The sequence below is a fragment of the Hordeum vulgare genome, chromosome 1H (genome assembly GCF_904849725.1).
Source record: "Hordeum vulgare subsp. vulgare chromosome 1H, MorexV3_pseudomolecules_assembly, whole genome shotgun sequence".
Lineage (NCBI taxonomy): Eukaryota > Viridiplantae > Streptophyta > Magnoliopsida > Poales > Poaceae > Hordeum > Hordeum vulgare.
Window position 1 is genome coordinate 19712372 of NC_058518.1, and position 23265 is coordinate 19735636.

At 43.9% G+C, this 23265-nt stretch overlaps 1 protein-coding gene across 1 annotated transcript; it reads right to left on the minus strand.

Moving 5' to 3' along the window:
* Positions 1 to 21954: 21954 nt before the first annotated feature.
* LOC123404989 (pectinesterase inhibitor-like) lies at positions 21955 to 22660 on the minus strand. Its single transcript, XM_045098873.1, has one exon. The coding sequence runs from the start codon at positions 22629 to 22631 to the stop codon at positions 22089 to 22091; it is 543 nt and encodes a 180-aa protein (XP_044954808.1). The 5' UTR covers positions 22632 to 22660; the 3' UTR covers positions 21955 to 22088.
* Between the last annotated feature and the right edge of the window lie 605 nt (positions 22661 to 23265).

Below are 23265 nucleotides of genomic sequence, written 5' to 3' on the forward strand. Positions count from 1 at the left end.
GGGCCGAACCAGGTGTACGTGTGTGGGACGAGCACAAACAAGAGGAATTTGACCTTCGAGCATTGCTTTTCATAACCATCAATGATTGGCCTGCTCTTAGTAACATTTCATGACAATCAAACAAGGGATACAATGCATGCACGCACTATTTGGATCAGACAGAAAGTATATATCTGGACAAATGTAGGAAGAATGTGTACCCGTACAATAGTCGTTTTCTTAAGCCCAAGCATCCCTTAAAGAAAAAAGGCAAGCATTTCAATGGCAAGGCAGAACCCCGGGGGAAGCCTGTCATCCGTACTGGTGCTGAAGTATTTGATATGGTCAAAGATTTAAAAGTAATCTTTGGAAAGGGTCCTGGCAGCCAACCTGTTCCTAACAGCCCTGATAAGCGCGTACCCATGTGGAAGAAGAAATTTATATTTTGGGAGCTACCCTACTGGAAAGTCCATGAGGTCCGCTCGGCAATCGACGTGATGCACCTAACGAAGAATCTCTGCGTGAATATTCTAGGCTTCCTGGGCTTGTATGGGAAGTCAAAAGATACACCGGAAGCACGGGAGGACCAGGAACGTCATAAAGGAAGAGATGGCATGCATCCAGGGCAGTTTCAAGGGCGTGCCAGCTACGCTCTTACTAAGGACGAGAAGGAAATCTTCTTTGAAGTCCTTTTCAGTATCAAGGTCCCGACTGGCTTCTCTTCGAATATAAAGGGAATCGTAAATATGAAAGACAAAAAAATCTAAAACCTAAAGTCTCATAACTGCCACGTGCTTATGACGCAATTGCTTCCGGTTGCATTGAGGGGAATTCTACCGGAAAATGTTCGCCTGGCAATTGTGAAGGTATGTGCATTCCTCAATGCAATTTCTCAGAAGGTAATCGATCGAGAAAGTCTATCAGGGTTACAGATTGATGTGGTCCAATGTCTGGTCAGCTTTGAGTTGTTGTTCCCGCCATCCTTCTTCAATATAATGACACACCTCCTGGTTCACCTAGTCGAAGAGATTAGAATTCTCGGTCCTGTATTTATACACAATATGTTCCCCTTCGAGAGGTTCATGGGAGTCTTAAAGAAATATGTTCGTAACCGTGCTAGGCCAGAAGGAAGCATCTCCAAGGGCTATGGAACAGAGGAGGTCGTTGAGTTTTGTGTGGACTTTCTTCCTGACCTTAAGCCGATTGGTGTTCCTGAATCTCGGTATGAGGGTAGGCTGACAGGAAAAGGCACACTAGGAAGGAAAGCAAAAGTATGTATGGACGGGCATTCTTTCTCTCAAGCACACTACACAGTTCTACACAATTCCACCGTGGTGGCTCCGTATATCGTGAGACACAAGAATATTCTACGCTCTGAAAACCCGGGGAAGGATGACTCTTGGATTAAAGGGGAACACGAGAAGACTTTCGGCAGTTGGTTGCAGACACATCTCATGATTGACGACACCGTTGGAGATCAGTTGTACTGTTTGGCCAGGCCACCATCTTCGACTATATGTACTTTCCAAGGGTATGAGATAAATGGGAATACATTTTACACGGTTGCCCAAGATAAAAAGAGCACCAACCAAAATAGTGGTGTCCGCTTTGATGCAACAGACGAGAATGGGCACTGTTTGGAAACATATTACGGGTACATAGAGGAGATATGGGAACTTGACTATGGACCTACTTTTAAGATCCCTTTGTTTCGGTGCAAATGGGTGAAGCTGACAGGAGGTGGGGTAGTTGTAGACCAAAAGTACGACATGACAACAGTGGATCTCAACAATCTTGCGTACATGGACGAACCATTTGTCCTAGCCAATGATGTCGCTCAGGTTTTCTATGTGAAGGACATGTCTACAAAAACGAGAAAAAGAAATCAGCAAAAGAAGATATCGTCCGATGAGCCAAAACGCCACATAGTTCTTTCAGGGAAAAGAAACATCGTGGGAGTAGATGACAAGACAGACATGTCAGAAGATTATAATAAGTTTCATGAAATTCCGCCCTTCAAAGTGAAAACTGACCCAAGCATCCTACTGAATGATGAAGATTCTCCATGGCTACAACCCAGAAGAAAACAGAAATAATAGATAGGAATATTGGTGCAATAATGTAATAATGTATTAAACCTTTTATCTAATGCATGTATGGAATGTACTAAATTTCAAACACTTTTCATTTTCATAGTTTTGTCAAATTCTCAAATATGCAAAAAAGAATTTTAATAAACCTTTGTAAGAGATGAGTTCTCGTTCGAAACGCTGATACTTCGAGAGAGATTGTCCGCTTTGTACACGAAGTGCATCCAGTTTTTCTCGTAGCCCTCTCAACTTTTTAACACATGCTATGTGGGTGAAATGATGATAGCATGCCAACTTTCAACATTTTCAGAGTTCATTTGTAGTGCTTTTCAATTTCAGGGTCAACTAGCTCAAAAAAATAAGTAAATGCACGAAGAATACCAAATGAAGTCAGAAATTGTTGAAATTTTGTGATGTGCCTTTGAATGGTGCATTTTGAACACACAAAAAGTATGGAGTTCAAATAAGTTCAAAAAAATGAAATCCCTTTGTAAGAGATGAGTTCTCGTTCGAAACCCTGATACTTCGAGAGAAATTGTCTGTTTTGTACACGAAGTGCGTCCAGTTTTTGTCGTAGCCCTCTCAACTTTTTAACACATGCTATGTGGGTGAAATGATGATAGCATGCCAATTTTCAACATTTTCAGAGTTCATTTGTAGTGCTTTTCAATTTCAGGGTCAACTAGCTCAAAAAAAATAAGTAAATGCACGAAGAATACCAAATGAAGTCAGAAATTGTTGAAATTTTGTGATGTGCCTTTGAATGGTGCATTTTGAACACACAAAAAGTATGGAGTTCAAATAAGTTCAAAAAAATGAAATCCCTTTGTAAGAGATGAGTTCTCGTTCGAAACCCTCATACTTCGAGAGAGATTGTCCGTTTTGTACATGAAGTGCATCCAGTTTTTGTCGTAGCCCTCTCAACTTTTTAACACATGCTATGTGGGTGAAATGATGATAGCATGCCAACATTCAACATTTTCAGAGTTCATTTGTAGTGCTTTTCAATTTCAGGGTCAACTAGCTCAAAAAAAACAAGTAAATGCACGAAGAATACCAAATGAAGTCGGAAATTGTTGAAATTTTGTGATGTGCCTTTGAATGGTGCATTTTGAACACACAAAAAGTATGGAGTTCAACTAAGTTCAAAAAAATGAAATCCCTTTGTAAGAGATGAGTTCTCGTTCGAAACCCTGATACTTCGAGAGAGATTGTCCGTTTTGTACACGAAGTGCATCCAGTTTTTGTCATAGCCCTCTCAACTTTTTAACACATGCTATGTGGGTGAAATGATGATAGCATGCCAACTTTCAACATTTTCAGAGTTCATTTGTAGTGCTTTTCAATCTCAGGGTCAACTAGCTAAAAAAAAATAAGTAAATGCACGAAATATACCAAATGAAGTCAGAAATTGTTGAAATTTTGTGATGTGCCTTTGAATGGTGCATTTTGAACACACAAAAAGTATGGAGTTCAAATAAGTTCAAAAAAATGAAATCCCTTTGTAAGAGATGAGCAGCAGCAAACTTCTGAACAAGATATGTGGCCGCATACTTAGAGCCAAAGTGATGTTTATATACATAACACAGGGCAAATGTTAGAATGACACAGGCGTAGAGATACTTGGGAGATTTGTTGCTATTTATCTTATCAAAGGATAAGGATGCAATTGAGCAACTCACAGAAAGGAACAGAAAAATGTTTTCCTTGGACTTACTAGGATGGGAGAACATTCGCTGTCATGCTGCCACACAGTGGTCTTGCTCATGATAGAAACATAAAAGGGAGGTTTGAACTTAATCTCCTCAACTTTCTCCAGGCATTTCATATACTCCGTTGGTGTTAGAAAATCTCTGTTTGACAGAATGAACAGACGCTCAGAAGTGCCCTCAGAATTCTCAGAGATTTCATGTTCTGAAGAGTACTCTTCACCTGGACAAGTTTTCACATGATTAGACAGATATAATGAGAACTCAAGTGCACATGCATTCTAGCAACAGTTTAGTACCATCGGTAGGTGGTTCCTCCTTAATGCCGCCCATCTTGGCACAGGTACTTCCGCGATTTGAGCCAATGTCATTTCTTCCACCAAGGGAATGAGCAATGCTCTCTTTGTGAACGAGATGGACTATCACTATGAATCTTCTCTGCTTAACATTTGTCATTGGTTGAAAGAGACAGATATCACCCACCCTAATATGAGTGTCATGCACAAACCTTCCTAAATAAAGGGTGCGCCGGCCATCTTCACATGGAAAGTATTTGATTGCATAATCCTTCTTTATGGTCTAATCGAAAAAAGGAACAAAATGTGATTGTGATGCTGATAAGTTGCTTATATACTTATATCTGATAGCTGAAGCACTAAGGATCTAAGAAGTTAACACTGTCATAAAGGCTAAATTGTTCGAAATCAATACACACATAATGCTGATTTAGCAATGCACATGCATGTTGTTGTAAACATATCCTTCAGACGTTTTGAGTTAAAACCAAAATACCGACTTCCCTAAAAAGTATGATAACAAGAAAATGTACGTAGCTACAGAATATTAGCTAAATAAATGACAATGTTGGAGAAACAAAACACGGATGCTACTGTTATGTCACATTTCCCTGATAAGACATAATCCTTCGAGAGCGTCTGAAGATCATCCAACTCCATAACCTCATTTGTAGCTCGATTTTCTCCTATAGTAAAGAAAATGAAGAGTAAGAGATTAAAGGGTAAGTGGGTAACTGATTTAACTTAAGAACAAACTTAACCTGAAAATTCCTTAGAAGTATAAGATGTTGCACGGGTATTTTCTGATTTATAATTATGGGACGAGCCTTCCTTCACGCATCCATGGGAATCTTGTCCTTTGCCTCGTGACGACTGAGTAGTGCCATCAGTGCTCATTTTGTGAAGAATATGCACTTTCACTACGAATCTTCTCTGCTTAACATTTGTCATTGGTTGGAAGAGGCAGATATCACCTGCTCTAACATGATTGTCACGGGCAAAGTTTCCCAAATAGAGGTTGTACCGACCTGCAGCACACACGCCGGATGGCCTGATGCGGAATGTGCATTTCCAGTCCTTGTTCTTCACAGGCAGCTGGAGTATGACAATTGTATATTCACGTGGAAAGTGCTCGAGTGCATAATCCTTCTGTATTACCTAATTGAAAAAAGGAAGAATATGCGATTGTGATACTGTTAAGCTTGTTATATCTGATAGCTTATGTATTAAAGAGTTAAGAAGCTAATGTTGTCACTATGAATCTTCTCTGCTTGTTATATCTGATATGCATTTCGTTGCAAACATATCCTTCAGAGTTTTGAGTTAGATCGAAAACGCTGTCCGACTTAAATAACAAGATAATGTGAGTAGGTAAAATTTACATACCAGATCAGCATACCGTTGTACGTTTGACCATGGCCCGTGGGTGCTAGGACTGAATGTTTTGTACTCTGATAAGAAAATAGGAAAATAGTTAATAGTTTGGATAGTCAAAATAATTAATTTTGAAAATAGAAAATAGTTTTGAATTATTTATTCAATTTCAAACACTTTTAATTATCATAGTTTTGTCAAATTCTCAAATATGCAAAAAGAATTTTAATAAACATAGTTTTTAATTGAAAATAACAAAATAGTTAATAGTTTGGATAGTCAAAATAATTACTTTTGAAAATAGAAAATAGTTTTGAATTATTTATTCAATTTCAAACACTTTTCATTATCATAGTTTTGTCAAATTCTCAAATATGCAAAAAGAATTTTAATAAACATAGTTTTTAATTGAAAATAAAAAAATAGTTAATTTTGAAAATAGAAAAAAAATTGAAACTATATGAGAATTTGTAAAGAAACTTAAACCTAATTTAAAGTGAGCTCACTTTGAATTCAGGTTTAAGTTTCTCCACAATTTCAAATATAGTTTCAATTTTTAAATTTACAGTCAGTTTAGGCCCGTAAGCCTGCTTTAGAGAGGAGCTCGATGGAGTAGCTGCGACGGGGCTTATAAACAAGTGTTAGTCCCCTTCGCTGGGCGAGGTGGGACTAAACTTATCGTGCAGCCGAGGAGGGGCTTTAGTCCCGGGTGGAGCCACGACCCGGGACTAAAGCCCCTCGCCTGCCGCCTGCCGAGCACGGGCCTTTAGTCCCGGTGCGTGGCTCCAACCGGGACTAAAGACCCCCTTTAGTCCCGGTTGGAGCTCCGCACCAGGACTAAAGGCCCCTGCTTCCCGCCTTTTTGTCTGCCGAAAAAGGGCCTTTAGTCCCGGGTCGTGGCTCCACCCGGGACTAAAGGGGGTCTTTAGTCCCGATTCGAGCCCCGAACCGGGACTAAAGATCCACCTATATAAGCGGGAGTTATAAAAATTCCAACCCAAATCGCATTTCGTTTCTCTTCTTCTTCCTCTCGTTCTCCTGCCCGGCACGGCACACCGACAACCTCGACGACGCCGTCAGGCTGCCTGCCGTCCTCCTCGCCGCCGCCTGCCGTCCTCCTCGCCGTCGCCGTCGTCCTCCTCGCCACCGCCGTCCTCCTCGCCGCCGCCGTCCTCCTCGCGCGTCGTCGTCCTCCTCCTCGCCACGCACCGCCGTCCTCCTCGCCGCCGTCGACGCCTCCGGCCGGTAAGCCCCCCGCCCCCTCCTCCTCAACACTCCGGTCGGTAGAAGAAAAGAAGAAAAAGGAGAAGAAAAGAAGAAAGAGGAGAAGAAAAGAAGAAAAGGGAAGAAAGGAAGAAAAAGGAGAAGAAAGGAAGAAAAAGGAGAAGAAAGGAAGAAAAAGGAGAAAAAAGGAAGAAAAAGGGAAGAAAAGAAGAAAAAGGAGAAGAAAAGAAGAAAAAGGAGAAGAAAAGAAGAAAAAGGAGAAGAAAGGAAGAAAAAGGGAAGAAAGGAAGAAAAAGCAGAAGAAAGGAAGAAAAAGGAGAAGAAAGGAAGAAAAAGGAGAAGAAAGGAAGAAAAAGGGAAGAAAGGAAGAAAAAGGAGAAGAAAGGAAGAAAAAGGAGAAGAAAAGAAGAAAAAGGGAAGAAAAGAAGAAAAAGAAAAAGATTTTTTTTGTCATTTAATTCCTATTGTTATTAGGTTTGTGCTAGATTATTAGGGTTAGTAATATTTAGAATTAGGTTAGGGTTACAAGAAGAAGAAATATGAACAAAAATAAGAAAATAAGATTAGAAAAAAGGAAAATAAGAAGAGGAGGAGAAGAAAAGAAGAAAAAGGAGAATAAGAAGAGGAGGAGAGGAGAAGAAGAGGAAAAATAGAAGAAGAGGAGAAGTAGAAGAAGAGAAGTTGAAGAAGAAGCGGAGAAGAAAATAAGAAAGAAGAAGAAGAAGAAGAAGAAAGAGAAGAAGAAGACATTTCTACGTATATAGATGCTATTGTATATGCTTAATTTTGCTATTGTATAGTGTATATGCTTAAGTGTTAATAGTGTTTCTTAGATTATTGCTTAATTTTGCTATTGTATATGCTTAAGTGTTAATAGTTTAATTTTGCTATTGTATATGCTTAAGTGTTAATAGTTTATTTTTAGCAAGAAAATTAATAGAACTAGTTTATTTTTTTAGTTCATTTTACGATGCCTATCCCGCATCCTCGTCGGCGACTCGGCGGAGGACACCTGCTTGATCAAAGGGGCCCTGTCCGGGACTGGGCTCCGCCCGGCTGGTATTGGGAGGTGCTACCTTCCGGGGGGCGTAGGTTGGTGAGGAGCCAGCCCGTTGTTGACCCGATCCTTGTTTGGTGGCGGTCGCGTGGGCCAGTGACGGTGCCGAGGCTTCCGGACACCGCGGAGGTGGTACGTCACCGTGTCAGCAAGGAGGATCAGCACGTCCGTCGCTACATGGTTGCGTTGGAGGGCAGGTTGAGCATATCTGGCAGGTTCTTCGGGGATCTCACTGGAGCTATGATCCTGTGATGGTTCCTTCTCTTTGGGTGTCCACCGCCCGCGACGATACCCGTCGGGCGCTAGGGTTCTAGCTGTATCAGTGATGCTATATGTATGATAGTATTCGAGGAGTATTAGTGATAATATTCGACGATGTATGGACCAAAGAGATGATGTACTTTTGCTTATAATTGAATGCATGCTAATTTGAATACTACTTTATTTTACGATTTGGTTTTGCTTATTGAATGCTCAAATTGGAAAAGTACTCCTACTTTGAATACTATGCAGAAATCTAGGAGTCCCGGGTGGAGCCACGACCCGGGACTAAAGTTGTTTTGGAATAGAGTTCCTGATAGAATAATTCTTTTTTGATACAAAGTTCAACAAAGTCCTTTGACACTAGACAATGTGACAAATAGAAGGGTAGATGAGATCAGGAAAAATGATCCTCTACACATCTAGAATGTCAACATTTTGTTAAATCCTTAAAGGTTAAGAGAATCCGTTAGACATATTTTAGACTTTAGGTTCTAGCCAAGACCCGGGACTAAAGGTCCTCCTATATAAAATGACACTTCGAAGTTTCCAACCCCTCTTATATAGTTTGTTAGTTTATTAGTTAATCAAATGTCCATTTTTTGCAGAACTATGGATCCACATATGAGGAACCTCGAAGAGGAAGAACTTCTCGAAGATATAATCAAAGACGGCCCCGACGTTGAACCAGTTGAATCTCCGTCGTCATATCTAAACCCCTCCGGATATGGAATGTAGGTCGACCGACACGAAGATGAAGCCGATGGGGAAGGAGATAGGTCCAATGACGGAGAAGGTGATAGCTCCACTAATGGAGAAGCCGGTGGAGAAATAATAAAGTCCGACGAGGTATACATATGAAGTTCGACAATCACTTGTAATATGTGAAAAATATTGGAGATAGCTCTATATGTTGGAATTATGCCCTAGAGGCAATAATAAATATAGTTATTATTATAATTTCTGTATCAAGATAATCGTTTATTATCCATGCTATAATTGTATTGAATGAAGACTCATTTACATGTGTGGATACATAGACAAAACACCGTCCCTAGCAAGCCTCTAGTTGGCTAGCCAGTTGATCAAAGATAGTCAGTCTCTTCTGATTATGAACAAAGTGTTGTTGCTTGATAACTGGATCACGTCATTAGGAGAATCACGTGATGGACTAGACCCAAACTAATAGATGTAGCATGTTGATCGTGTCATTTTGTTGCTACTGTTTTCTGCGTGTCAAGTATTTATTCCTATGACCATGAGATCATATAACTCACTGACACCGGAGGAATGCTTTGTGTGTATCAAACGTCCCAACGTAACTGGGTGACTATAAAGATGCTCTACAGGTATCTCCGAAGGTGTTAGTTGAGTTAGTATGGATCAAGACTGGGATTTGTCACTCCGTGTGACGGAGAGGTATCTCGGGGCCCACTCAGTAATACAACATCACACACAAGCCTTGCAAGCAATGTAACTTAGTGTAAGTTGCGGGATCTTGTATTACGGAACGAGTAAAGAGACTTGCCGGTAAACGAGATTGAAATAGGTATGCGGATACTGACGATCGAATCTCGGGCAAGTAACATACCGAAGGACAAAGGGAATGACATACGGGATTATATGAATCCTTGGCACTGAGGTTCAAACGATAAGATCTTCGTAGAATATGTAGGATCCAATATGGGCATCCAGGTCCCGTTATTGGATATTGACCGAGGAGTCTCTCGGGTCATGTCTACATAGTTCTCGAACCCGCAGGGTTTGCACACTTAAGGTTCGACGTTGTTTTATGCGTATTTGAGTTATATGGTTGGTCACCGAATGTTGTTCGGAGTCCCGGATGAGATCACGGACGTCACGAGGGTTTCCGGAATGGTACGGAAACGAAGATTGATATATAGGATGACCTCATTTGATTACCAGAAGGTTTTTCGGAGTTACCGGGAATGTACCGGGAATGACGAATGGGTTCCGGGAGTTCACCGGGGGGGCAACCCACCCTGGGGAAGCCCATAGGCCTTGAGGATGGCACACCAGCCCTTAGTGGGCTGGTGGGACAGCCCAAAAGGGCCCTATGCGGCTAGGAAAGAAAATCAAAGAGAAAAAAAAGAGGAGGTGGGAAGGGAAGGAAGGACTCCCACCCACCAAACCAAGTCCAACTCGGTTTGGGGGGGGGAGCCTTCCCCCTTGGACTCGGCCGACCCCCTTGGGGCTCCTTGAACCCCAAGGCAAGGTCCCCTCCCTCCCACCTATATATACGGAGGTTTTAGGGCTGATTTGAGACGACTTTTCCACGGCAGCCCGACCACATACCTCCACGGTTTTTCCTCTAGATCGCATTTCTGCGGAGCTCGGGCGGAGCCCTGCTGAGACAAGGTCATCACCAACCTCCGGAGCGCCGTCACGCTGCCGGAGAACTCTTCTACCTCTCCGTCTCTCTTGCTGGATCAAGAAGGCCGAGATCATCGTCGAGCTGTACGTGTGCTGAACGCGGAGGTGCCGTCCGTTCGGTACTAGATCGTGGGACTGATCGCGGGATTGTTCGCGGGGCGGATCGAGGGACGTGAGGACGTTCCACTTCATCAACCGCGTTCACTAACGCTTCTGCTGTACGATCTACAAGGGTACGTAGATCACTCATCCCCTCTCGTAGATGGACATCACCATGATAGGTCTTCGTGCGCGTAGAATTTTTTTTGTTTCCCATGCGACGTTCCCCAAGAGTGGCATCGTGAGCTAGGTTCATGCGTAGATGTCTTCTCGAGTAGAACACAAAAGTTTTTGTGGGCGGTGATGTGCGTTTTGCTGCCCTCCTTAGTCTTTTCTTGATTCCGCGGTATTGTTGGATTGAAGCGGCTTGGACCGACATTACTCGTACGCTTACGAGAGACTGGTTTCATCGCTACGAGTAACCCCGTTGCTCAAAGATGACTGGCAAGTGTCGGTTTCTCCAACTTTAGTTGAATCGGATTTGACCGAGGAGGTCCTTGGATGAGGTTAAATAGCAACTCATATATCTCCGTTGTGGTGTTTGCGTAAGTAAGATGCGATCCTACTAGATACCCATGGTCACCACGTAAAACATGCAACAACAAAATTAGAGGACGTCTAACTTGTTTTTGCAGGGTATGCTTGTGATGTGATATGGCCAACGATGTGATGTGATATATTGGATGTATGAGATGATCATGTTGTAATAGAAAATATCGACTTGCACGTCGATGGTACGGCAACCGGCAGGAGCCATAGGGTTGTCTTTATACTAACGTTTGTGCTTGCAGATGCGTTTACTATTTTGCTAGGATGTAGCTTTAGTAGTAATAGCATGAGTAGCACGACAACCCCGATGACAACACGTTGATGGAGATCATGGTGTGGCGCCGGTGACAAGAAGATCGTGCGGGTGCTTTGGTGATGGAGATCAAGAAGCACGTGATGATGGCCATATCATGTCACTTATGAATTGCATGTGATGTTAATCCTTTTATGCACCTTATTTTTCTTAGAACGACGGTAGCATTATGTCTCACTAAAATTTCAAGACGAAATTGTGTTCTCCCCGACTGTGCACCGTTGCTACAGTTCGTCGTTTCGAGACACCACATGATGATCGGGTGTGATAGACTCAACGTTCACATACAACGGGTGCAAAACAGTTGCGCACGCGGAACACTCAGGTTAAGCTTGATGAGCCTAGCATGTGCAGACATGGCCTCGGAACACATGAGACCGAAAGGTCGATCATGAATCATATAGATGATATGATTAGCATAGGGATTCTTACCACTGAAACTATACTCAACTCACGTGATGATCGGACTTGAGCTAGTGTAAGTGGATCATGAACCACTCAAATGACTAGAGAGATGTACTTTTTGAGTGGGAGTTTAGCGAATAATTTTATTAAGTTAAACTCTAATTATCTTGAACATAGTCTAAGTCCACTTTGAATATATTTGTCTTGTAGATCATGGCTCACGCGACAGTCACCCTGAATTTTAATACGTTCCTAGAGAAAGCTAAGTTGAAAGATGATGGAAGCAACTTTGTAGACTGGGCTCGTAATCTTAAGCTAATCTTACAAGGTGGGAAGAAGGATTATGTCCTTAATGCTGTGCTAGGAGATGAACCACCCGCTACAGCTAATCAGGATGTTAAGAACGCTTGGTTAGCACGTAAGGAGGACTACTCAGTAGTTCAATGTGCAGTCTTGTATGGCTTAGAACCGGGACTTCAACGTCACTTTGAGCGTCATGGACCATTTGAGATGTTCCAGGAGTTGAAGTTTATCTTTCAGAAGAACGCCCGGATCGAGAGGTATGAGACCTCCGATAAGTTCTATGCTTGCAAGATGGAGGAGAACTCGTCTGTCAGTGAACATGTGCTCAAAATGTCTGGGTACTCAAACCGTCTAGCTGAGCTGGGGATTGAACTCCCGCAAGAGGGTATCACTGAAAAAATCCTTCAATCACTGCCGCCAAGCTATAAAGGCTTTGTGTTGAACTACAACATGCAAGGGATGAACAAGTCACCCGGCGAGTTGTTTGCGATGCTGAAAGTCGCAGAGTCTGAACTCCGTAAAGAACATCATGTGTTGATGGTGAATAAGACCACTAGTTTCAAGAGAAACGCCAAAGGCAAGAAGGGTAATTCGAAGAAGAGCGGCAAGCCTGTTGCCAATCCGACGAAGAAACCCAAAGCTGGACCTAAGCCTGAAACGGAGTGTTACTATTGCAAGGGTATGGGTCACTGGAAGCGCAATTGCCCCAAGTATCTGGCAGATAAGAAGGCGGCCAAAGAAAAATCAGGTATATTTGATATACATGTTATTGATGTGTACTTAACCGGCTCTCGTAGTAGTGCCTGGGTATTCGATACCGGTTCTGTTGCTCATATTTGCAACTCGAAACAGGAACTGCGGAATAGACGAAGGCTGGCGAAAGATGAAGTGACGATGCGCGTAGGAAATGGTCCCAAGGTTGATGCAATCGTCGTCGGCATAGTTTCACTTCAGTTACCATCAGGATTAGTGATGAACTTAAATCATTGTTATTTAGTGCCTGCGTTGAGCATGAACATTATATCTGGATCTAGTTTATTGCGAGACGGTTACTCTTTTAAGTCAGAGAATAATGGTTGTTCTATTTCTATGAGTAACATCTTTAATGGTCATGCACCTAATGTGAGAGGATTGTTCATATTGAATCTTGATAGCGATACGCATATACATAACAATGAGACCAAAAGAGTTAGAGTTAACAATGATACCGCCATATTTTTGTGGCACTGCCGCTTAGGTCATATTGGTGTAAAGCGCATGAAGAAACTCCATGCTGATGGACTTTTGGAGTCACTTGACTTTGATTCACTTGACACGTGCGAACCATGCCTCATGGGAAAGATGACTAAGACTCCGTTCTCCGGAACTATGGAGCATGCAAGTGACTTGTTGGAAATCATACATACCGATGTGTGTGGTCCGATGAGCGTAGAGGCGCGCGGCGGATATCGTTATTTTCTCACCTTCACTGACGATTTGAGTAGATATGGTTATGTCTGCTTGACTAAGCACAAGTCTGAAACATTTGAAAAGTTCAAGCAATTTCAGAGTGAAGTTGAAAATCATCGTAACAAGAAGATCAAGTTCCTACGGTCTGATCGTGGGGGTGAATATCTGAGTTTCGAGTTTGGTGCTCACTTAAGACAATGTGGAATTGTTTCACAGTTAACACCGCCTGGAACACCACAGCGTAATGGTGTGTCCGAACGTCGTAATCGTACTTTATTAGAGATGGTGCGATCTATGATGTCTCTTACCGATTTGCCGTTATCGTTTTGGGGTTATGCATTAGAAACAGCTGCATTCACTTTAAATAGGGCACCATCAAAATCCGTTGAGACGACACCATACGAACTGTGGTATGGCAAAAGGCCAAAGTTGTCGTTTCTTAAAGTTTGGGGATGTGATGCTTATGTCAAAAAGCTTCAGCCTCAAAAGCTGGAACCCAAAGAGGAAAGGTGCGTCTTCATAGGTTACCCAAAAGAGACAGTTGGGTACACCTTCTATCTCAAATCCGAGGGCAAAGTGTTTGTTGCTAAAAACGGAGCTTTTCTCGAGAAGGAGTTTCTCTCGAGAGAATTGAGTGGGAGGAAGATAGAACTTGACGAGGTTGTCGAACCTCTCATCCCTCTGGATGGTGGCGCAGGGCATGGGGAAACCTCTGTCGTTGCGACGCCGGTTGAGGAGGAAGTTAATGATGATGATCATGAAACTCCAGTTCAAGTTTCTGTCGAACCACGCAGGTCGACGAGACCACGTGCTGCTCCAGAGTGGTACGGTAATCCCGTCTTATCAATCAGGTTGTTAGACAACAATGAACCTGCAAATTATGAAGAAGCAATGGTGGGCCCAGATTCCAACAAATGGCTAGAAGCCATGAAGTCCGATATAGGATCCATGTATGAGAACAAAGTGTGGACTTTGGAGGTACTACCTGAGGGCCGCAAGGCTATTCAGAACAAATGGATCTTTAAGAGGAAGACGGACGTTGACGCCAATGTGACCGTTTATAAAGCTCAACTTGTGGCAAAGGGTTTTTCACAAGTTCAAGGAGTTGACTACGATGAGACATTCTCACCCGTAGCGATGCTTAAGTCCGTCAGAATCATGTTAGCAATAGCTGCATTTTTCGATTAAGAAATCTGGCAGATGGATGTCAAAACGGCGTTCCTTAACGGTTTCCTTAAGGAAGAGTTGTATATGATACAACCCGAAGGTTTTGTCGATCCTAAGATTGCTAACAAGGTGTGCAAGCTCCAGCGATCCATTTATGGACTGGTGCAAGCATCTCGGAGTTGGAACAAACGCTTTGATGAGGTGATCAAAGCATTTGGGTTTATACAAGTGGTTGGAGAATCTTGTATTTACAAGAAAGTGAGTGGGAGCTCTGTGGCGTTTCTAATATTATATGTGGATGACATATTGCTGATTGGAAACAACGTGGAGTTTTTAGAGAGCATAAAGGATTACTTGAATAAGAGTTTCTCTATGAAGGACCTAGGAGAAGCTGCTTACATTCTAGGCATTAAGATCTATAGGGATAGATCAAAACGCGTGATAGGACTTTCACAAAGCCCATACCTTGATAAAGTTTTGAAGAGGTTCAAAATGGAACAGTCCAAGAAAGGGTTCTTGCCAGTTTTACAAGGTACGAGATTGAGTAAGACTCAGTTCCCAGCAACTGATGAAGATAGAGAGCATATGCGCTCCGTCCCCTATGCTTCAGCCATAGGTTCTATCATGTATGCAATGCTGTGCACTAGACCGGATGTTAGCCTGGCCATAAGTATGGCGGGTAGGTTCCAGAGTAATCCAGGAGTGGATCACTGGACAACGGTCAAGAATATCCTGAAGTACCTGAAAAGGACTAAGGAGATGTTTCTCGTGTATGGAGGTGACGAAGAGCTCGCCGTAAAAGGTTACGTCGATGCAAGCTTTGACACAGATCCGGACGACTCTAAGTCGCAAACCGGATACGTATTTATTCTTAATGGGGGTGCGGTAAGCTGGTGCAGTTCCAAGCAAAGCGTCGTAGCAGATTCTACATGTGAAGCGGAGTACATGGCTGCCTCGAAGGCGACTAAGGAGGGTGTCTGGATGAAGTAGTTCATGACGGATCTTGGAGTGGTGCCAAACGCACTGAATCCAATAAGCTTGTTCTGTGACAACACGGGTGCCATTGCCTTAGCAAAGGAACCACGGTTTCACAAGAAGACCAAACACATCAAACGACGCTTCACCTCATCCGCGACTACGTCGAGGGAGAGGACGTAAATATCTGCAAAGTGCACACGGATCTGAATGTAGCAGACCCGCTGACTAAACCTCTTCCACGGCCAAAGCATGATCAACACCGGAACTGTATGGGTGTTAGATTTATTACAATGTAATTCACATGATGATGTGAGGGCTAGATTATTGACTCTAGTGCAAGTGGGAGACTGTTGGAATTATGCCCTAGAGGCAGTAATAAATATAGTTATTATTATAATTCCTGTATCAAGATAATCGTTTATTATCCATGCTATAATTGTATTGAATGAAGACTCATTTACATGTGTGGATACATAGACAAAACACCGTCCCTAGCAAGCCTCTAGTTGGCTAGCCAGTTGATCAAAGATAGTCAGTGTCTTCTGATTATGAACAAAGTGTTGTTGCTTGATAAGTGGATCACGTCATTAGGAGAATCACGTGATGGACTAGACCCAAACTAATAGACGTAGCATGTTGATCGTGTCATTTTGTTGCTACTATTTTCTGCGTGTCAAGTATTTATTCCTATGACCATGAGATCATATAACTCACTGACACCGGAGGAATGCTTTGTGTGTATCAAACGTCGCAACGTAACTGGGTGACTATAAAGATGCTCTACAGGTATCTCCGAAGGTGTTAGTTGAGTTAGTATGGATCAAGACTGGGATTTGTCACTCCGTGTGACGGAGAGGTATCTCGGGGCCCACTCGGTAATACAACATCACACACAAGCCTTGCAAGCAATGTAACTAAGTGTAAGTTGCGGGATCTTGTATTACGGAACGAGTAAAGAGACTTGCCGGTAAACCAGATTGAAATAGGTATGCGGATACTAACGATCGAATCTCGGGCAAGTAACATACCGAAGGACAAAGGGAATGACATACGGGATTATATGAATCCTTGGCACTGAGGTTCAAACGATAAGATCTTCGTAGAATATGTAGGATCCAATATGGGCATCCAGGTCCCGCTATTGGATATTGACCGAGGAGTCTCTCGGGTCATGTCTACATAGTTCTCGAACCCGCAGGGTTTGCACACTTAAGGTTCGACGTTGTTTTATGCGTATTTGAGTTATATGGTTGGTCACCGAATATTGTTCGGAGTCCCGGATGAGATCACGGACGTCACGAGGGTTTCCGGAATGGTACGGAAACGAAGATTGATATATAGGATGACCTCATTTGATTACCGGAAGGTTTTTTGGAGTTACCGGGAATGTACCGGGAATGACGAATGGGTTCCGGGAGTTCACCGGGGGGGCAACCCACCCTGGGGAAGCCCATAGGCCTTGAGGGTGGCACACCAGCCCTTAGTGGGCTGGTGGGACAGCCCAAAAGGGCCCTATGCGCCTAGGAAAGAAAATCAAAGAGAAAAGAAAAAAAAAAGAGGAGGTGGGAAGGGAAGGAAGGACTCCCACCCACCAAACCAAGTCCAACTCGGTTTGGGGGGGAGCCTTCCCCCTTGGACTCGGCCGACCCCCTTGGGGCTCCTTGAGCCCCAAGGCAAGGTCCCCTCCCTCCCACCTATATATACGGAGGTTTTAGGGCTGATTTGAGAAGACTTTTCCACGGCAGCCCGACCACATACCTCCACGGTTTTTCCTCTAGATCGCATTTCTGCGGAGCTCGGGCGGAGCCCTGCTGAGACAAGGTCATCACCAACCTCCGGAGCGCCGTCACGCTTCCGGAGAACTCTTCTACCTCGCTGTCTCTCTTGCTGGATCAAGAAGGCCGAGATCATCGTCGAGCTGTACGTGTGCTGAACGCGGAGGTGCCGTCCGTTCGGTACTACATCGTGGGACTGATCGCGGGATTGTTCGCGGGGTGGATCGAGGGACGTGAGGATGTTCCACTACATCAACCGCGTTCACTAACGCTTCTGTTGTACGATCTACAAGGGTACGTTGATCACTCATGCCCTCTCGTAGATGGACATCACCATGATAGGTCTTCGTGCGCGTAGAATTTTTTTTGTTTCCCATGCGACGTTCCCCAACACTATATTGTATACATATACATTCATTTGACGAATGTTTCTCCCTCTTAGGTTTCCACATCGAGCAAAGCTACGAAACGAGGCCCGACTAGAAAGTTGGATGCACGGACGCATTACACCTTTGAGGTGATATTGCCTACGGGCGAACCCAAGCAACCTAAGAATGCTGCTGACACATTCAAGAAGCAATGCGGAGTTCTCGTTAGGGATTACGTCCCGATCAGCGTTCGAGAGTGGAACAAGCGCAAAGGAGCAGCCGATAGTGACTATGTCACCGAAAGGTACAAAGATAATCTTTGGAATGATCTCATGTCACATTTCAACCTGCCAGAATGTGAGAATGAAGACGACGCAGACAAACTGAGGGCCAAAGTCAAGCAGTGGACTCTAAAGAAGATGGCCGAACTGTTCCGTAGCTGGAAGAAGAAGCTATGGAAAAACTATCTGAAGACAAAGAAAGTGACAGTATTCGAGGGGTATCTAGCCAAGCAGGTGAATCACTGGAAGGCATTTCAAGAGTACAAGGAGTCAGAAGATGCCCAGGCATTATCAGAAAAGAACAAGATAAATGCCGACAAGAAGAAATATCACCACAAGCTGGGGCCAGGGGGCTATGAGACTGCCATCTCAAAGTGGGATAAGAAAGAGCAAGATCTGCTAGCTAAAGGCATCGTACCTGAACCACTCCGTGATGAGTGGGAATTGAGAGCAAAATATTGGTTCCTTGCGCATGGTGGTTCGTACGACGAAGAAACAGGGGACCTCATCTGCAGTGACGGTCTTAGGATACCCAGGGAGAATTGGAAAAAGATAGTGAAAGAAATTAAGGAGGGAAAAAGAAAGTTCACTGCAGATAGAGAGAAAGATTTGCTCACACTGGTCCTCGGCAATGACGAACATGGAGGACGAACGCGAGGCTTCGGTCCTTCTTACCCGTGGTGGCTTGGGTTTGCCAGAGACCAAGACACTTACATAAGCCGAGCGAGAGCAAAGAAGCGGCAGCACGATGAGGAGAATGACAAGTTCAACCAGTTGCTTGCCAGGATTAACGAGCAACGGAAGCAGATTGATGAGCTTAGAGGAGTAGCGCGCCACGAAGATCCTGCACTTGATATTACCGGCGCCCCATCTAAGCGGAAAAGTACCGTGGCTGAATCTGAGGCCCCGCCCGACGATGCATGAAGAATGATAGAGGGCGGTCCCGGCTACCCCGTGGATGGAATCAAGGAGTCAACATCATGTGAACTCCATCAGAAATTCAAGAACATATCCGTGAAGGTGGCCGTCGGACAAGCTTTACCTTCTGGCCCTGATGCACGCTGGCATGGCCGTGAGATTCCAGCTGGCTTTGCTAAAGTCGGGGTGGATGAAATCATGGCGAGGTTTCATGATATGGAGCTCGACATAGCTGGACCCGAAGATGAGAGGACACTCGGAGAAGTACTGGGTGGAGTCATCCTATGGGACAAGAACTACATCAAGCTTCCAGGCTCGGCCCCAAGGACAACACCGCCTCCGAGTCGTCGCAGGTCACCTACACCTCCATTACCTCCAAGCCCTCCACATGACGTCGGCCAGCACAACACGAGTCCATCTCGATCACCGCCGCCGGACTTGGGTCGCCCGTCTCCGCCGCCGCCCGCTCCGGATACTAAGCGGAAGCGTGCCAGCAAGAACGCTCCAGCGACGATTTATAAGCGACGGAGCCCCCCAAAGCGCAAACTGTCGCCCCTCCCAAAGGTACCTCATGCTAATCTTCCTATCAGACCTTATGATCATACCCCCGAGGAAAACACCAGGATAGCAAAGGAACATCATGATGCGCAGATGAAACAGAAGAAACCCGAGCCCCGCCCGCAATACACCGAGAAGCAAATAGCATTTGCAAAATACTTCACGAACCTTCCATCACAGTATGACTTACACCATAAGCATGATGACTATACATGCACATTGCAGAAGGAAGTGAAAAAGAGCACATCACGTGCAAGTGCAAGTGGGAGCAAATCAAGTTCAACTACAAGCAAGAAAAAATCAGACGTTCCTCAGCTTGGACAACAGGCCAAACAGTCGATCCCACCCCTCAGGGTGTTACCCGAGAATGTCCCCCCTCCGGTGCAGGGGCAAGATTTGGAATTAGCAAAGAAGTGGGCGGATGAATGGGGTATCCCGGTTGAAGACATTCTGGCTTCCCAAGACGACAGGTTACCCAAGGCTGTGGTAGCCCCTAAGCCACAATTTGTCATGGGAGCGCCTTTGGTCAGCAAAGATGATCTCCCAACAAATATGCGTTACTTGCATACATGGTACTTAAGTGAATCAAAGAATGTGAGAACGATGATCGTGGTGATTGTCCCACGGGAGTACTACGGCCGCCCCGAAGAAATCCATATCGACTTTGATGAACTCTTCCAGATGTACAATGCCGACGCCCTCGACAAATCGCTTATGAGTTGCTATTGTCTGTAAGTTTTTCAATTTGTTGTCTACATATAACTTGTTTAGTTATTTCAATTCATTGTCTATATATAACTTGTACTCTATTATGCAGAATGAAGATTCTGGATTGTAAAAGTAGGAACATCCTAAATATTGGGTTTATTGACCCAGATAAAATACATATAGCGACGCTAACTGATTAACCCAAGGAGACGGAGGAAAACCTTCTAAGGTTTCTAACAGATCAAAAATTTTGTGACCACATACTGTTTCCATACAACTTCAGGTGAGGGTCTTTACTCTGTTGTGTCCATTCACTTATAAGTGTAATTGATAAGTTACTGACACACACACACACACACATATATATACATGTGCACCTTCCATTATATTCTTTTGGACATTCAAATTGATAAGGGAAGAGTTGATGCCTTCGACCCATTATCGAGGCCCTTGGAATAGTTCCAAAGCCTGCAGGACATGCTCCAAGGGTAATTTCAATCATTCTTGCGCTCTATCGGTCTCTTTCGATGATTTTCTGATATATCAATTAATGAAAAACTTAGCAAATCATTATCCTTGTCGGGCAGGGTTTGGAAGCGGTTCAAGTGCGTGACTCCCGGTATCGAGCCTGAGAAGCTGACCTTTAGAGCGACTCACGTATGTAGTAGTATGATATACTTCTATTTTCAATACATTTATAATGCTAGATTATTATTTTGATTATATATATTCTATTCTCGTAAAGTGCGACCAGCAGCCACGGGGGACGCATCTATGCGGATACTATGTTTGCGAGACCATTCGCACGTTTACCTCTGAGCACAAGGATCACAGATTCGACGTAAGCAATGAACATTCACACCTCTATTTTTACCCGTCATTCTTTGTTATCATGATTGATATTCATATTCATCTCCTCTTCTTATATAGTACACGGCCATGAAGGAGAAGGTCCTACCAGAGCAACGCGCGATTGCTGTTGCAGAGGAGCTTGCGACCTTTCTGAGGACGGAAGCTATAGATGACAAATGACGATTTAGTGTAGCTAGGGGCCATTACTGATGTTCGTCCATGTAATCGAATAGACGGGCTCTAGTCCCAATAATTCAGATCTCCATATAATTGTATATATATGCTCGCTTGTAAGATAAGTTAATCTTATATATATATATGCATAATTATTTCTATTTAGAATTATATGAAAACTAATTCCCGAACACCAAACGAGGCATCACGTTAATCTCCCGAACACCTAAACCCTAAACCCTAAAACTCAAAAATAAACAAAATCTGAAACTCTTTAGTCCCGGTCCGTGTAAAGAACCGGGACAAAGGGTCTGCCCCTCTTTAGTCCCGGTCCGTGTAAAGAACCGGGACTAAAGGGCCTGCCCCTAAGGACGTTCCGAGGCGCCCACGTGGAGCACCTTTAGTCCCGGCTTGAAACAGGACCGGGACTAAAGGTTAGGCCTTTAATCCCGCCCCTTTAGTCCCGGTTGGTGAACCGGGACTAAAGCCCGTTACGGACCGGGGCTATAGGCCGTGTCCTCACTAGTGCGTGCTATCGTGCTTGAAATAGGAGCTATCGTGCTTGTAATAGATCTGCTTGAAATAAAAAAATCGGTACATCGATCTGCTTGAAATAGGAGCTATCGTGCTTGGTCTCTTTCTGCACTACAGAACCCAAGTTGACTAGCTGGTAAGGTTGGTTTATCGTGTGTTCTTAAGCTCGGTAATTCACAGTTGCATCCACGACCAAAATGTGTTGCTAGATGACCGGCTAATTAATTATTGTCGGGAGATTGCACACACGAGCCGACATTGATTTAGGACAGATCACTTGTGTATAAGAAGGCCAATGAGTTCACCCGCGACGCCACAACGCTCCGTCATCTGGAGATCTATGTTTGTCACCGGAGACTTCTTCTTGATCCCCTTGAACGCACTCTCGCATCTATCACCGACAGCCTTGGCACCCAACACGAGATTCCTCGCGTCGACATAGTTCCCGCCATCGAAACCGGGGCGGGCGTCGATCTCGAGGTCGTTGGTGGCATCAACATAGGCCCCGAGGCAGATGGTGAAGGCACCTCCCTCAGGGGTGCCTTGGACGTCCTTGGCTAGGTTGTGGATGACCTCGGCGTTGTGGTCAGCAGTGTCACTTGCGATCTGCAGCGCGATGCTGGCAAGGTCATGCACAGTGGTGGTGGAGGCGCTCTTTGGGTCGACGCGCAACACTGCCAGGCACAACGAGGGGTTCGTGGTCTTCTTGCATGTCTTGGCGAGGAAGGTGGCGCCGGCATCGGTGGCAGGGATATCAAAGGACATGGCAATGAGCACAATAAGAATAATACCTACTGATCTTGCTGTGCTCGCCATTGCAGTGTTCAGTTTGCGCCTAGCTATAGGCGTTGTTGTGTTGGTGCCGTACATGTGACTCTTTCATCTATATGTAAGGCACGCGCAAGGGGAAATCCTTATGATACAATCCGCCTGAATGATGGTATATTTATTCCTTTTTTTGCTACATCAAACAAATATAATAGCAAATTGGATTAGTTCAACGAATAGAATAGTGATTTGGTGACTATACATAGAATATACCAAATCGACAAAACAAATGTACTTGATACTTTCATTGAGTTTGGAAATCCCATCTTCATATCTTTTCTTTATAAAGGGACAAATCTTCAGAACAAAATCCTACCAAATCAATTAAAAAATGTAAAGACATGCTCTCCATAAATAAATAGTAAATGAAACGTTATTGATTGGTTGTGAGACGGTTTGAAAGATATCATTCACACTACGCATACATATAGAAGTAGTACAACTTAGTACTAACTAGTTGATAGAAGTAAATGCAATGCGTCTTAAACCTTGTCTATTATGAAAATAAACGTAAATTTAATCGTGTTTTCTAAACTGTGATGGAGGTAGTAATAGGGTTCGACTACTTTTAAATCCGGGCTGACATCAGCCATACACACTACAATACCTACGTTAATAGCAG

Bases quoted from the DNA above. Each gene is read 5' to 3' on its own strand.
- LOC123404989 (XM_045098873.1), bottom strand. From the start codon at position 22,631: ATGGCGAGCACAGCAAGATCAGTAGGTATTATTCTTATTGTGCTCATT.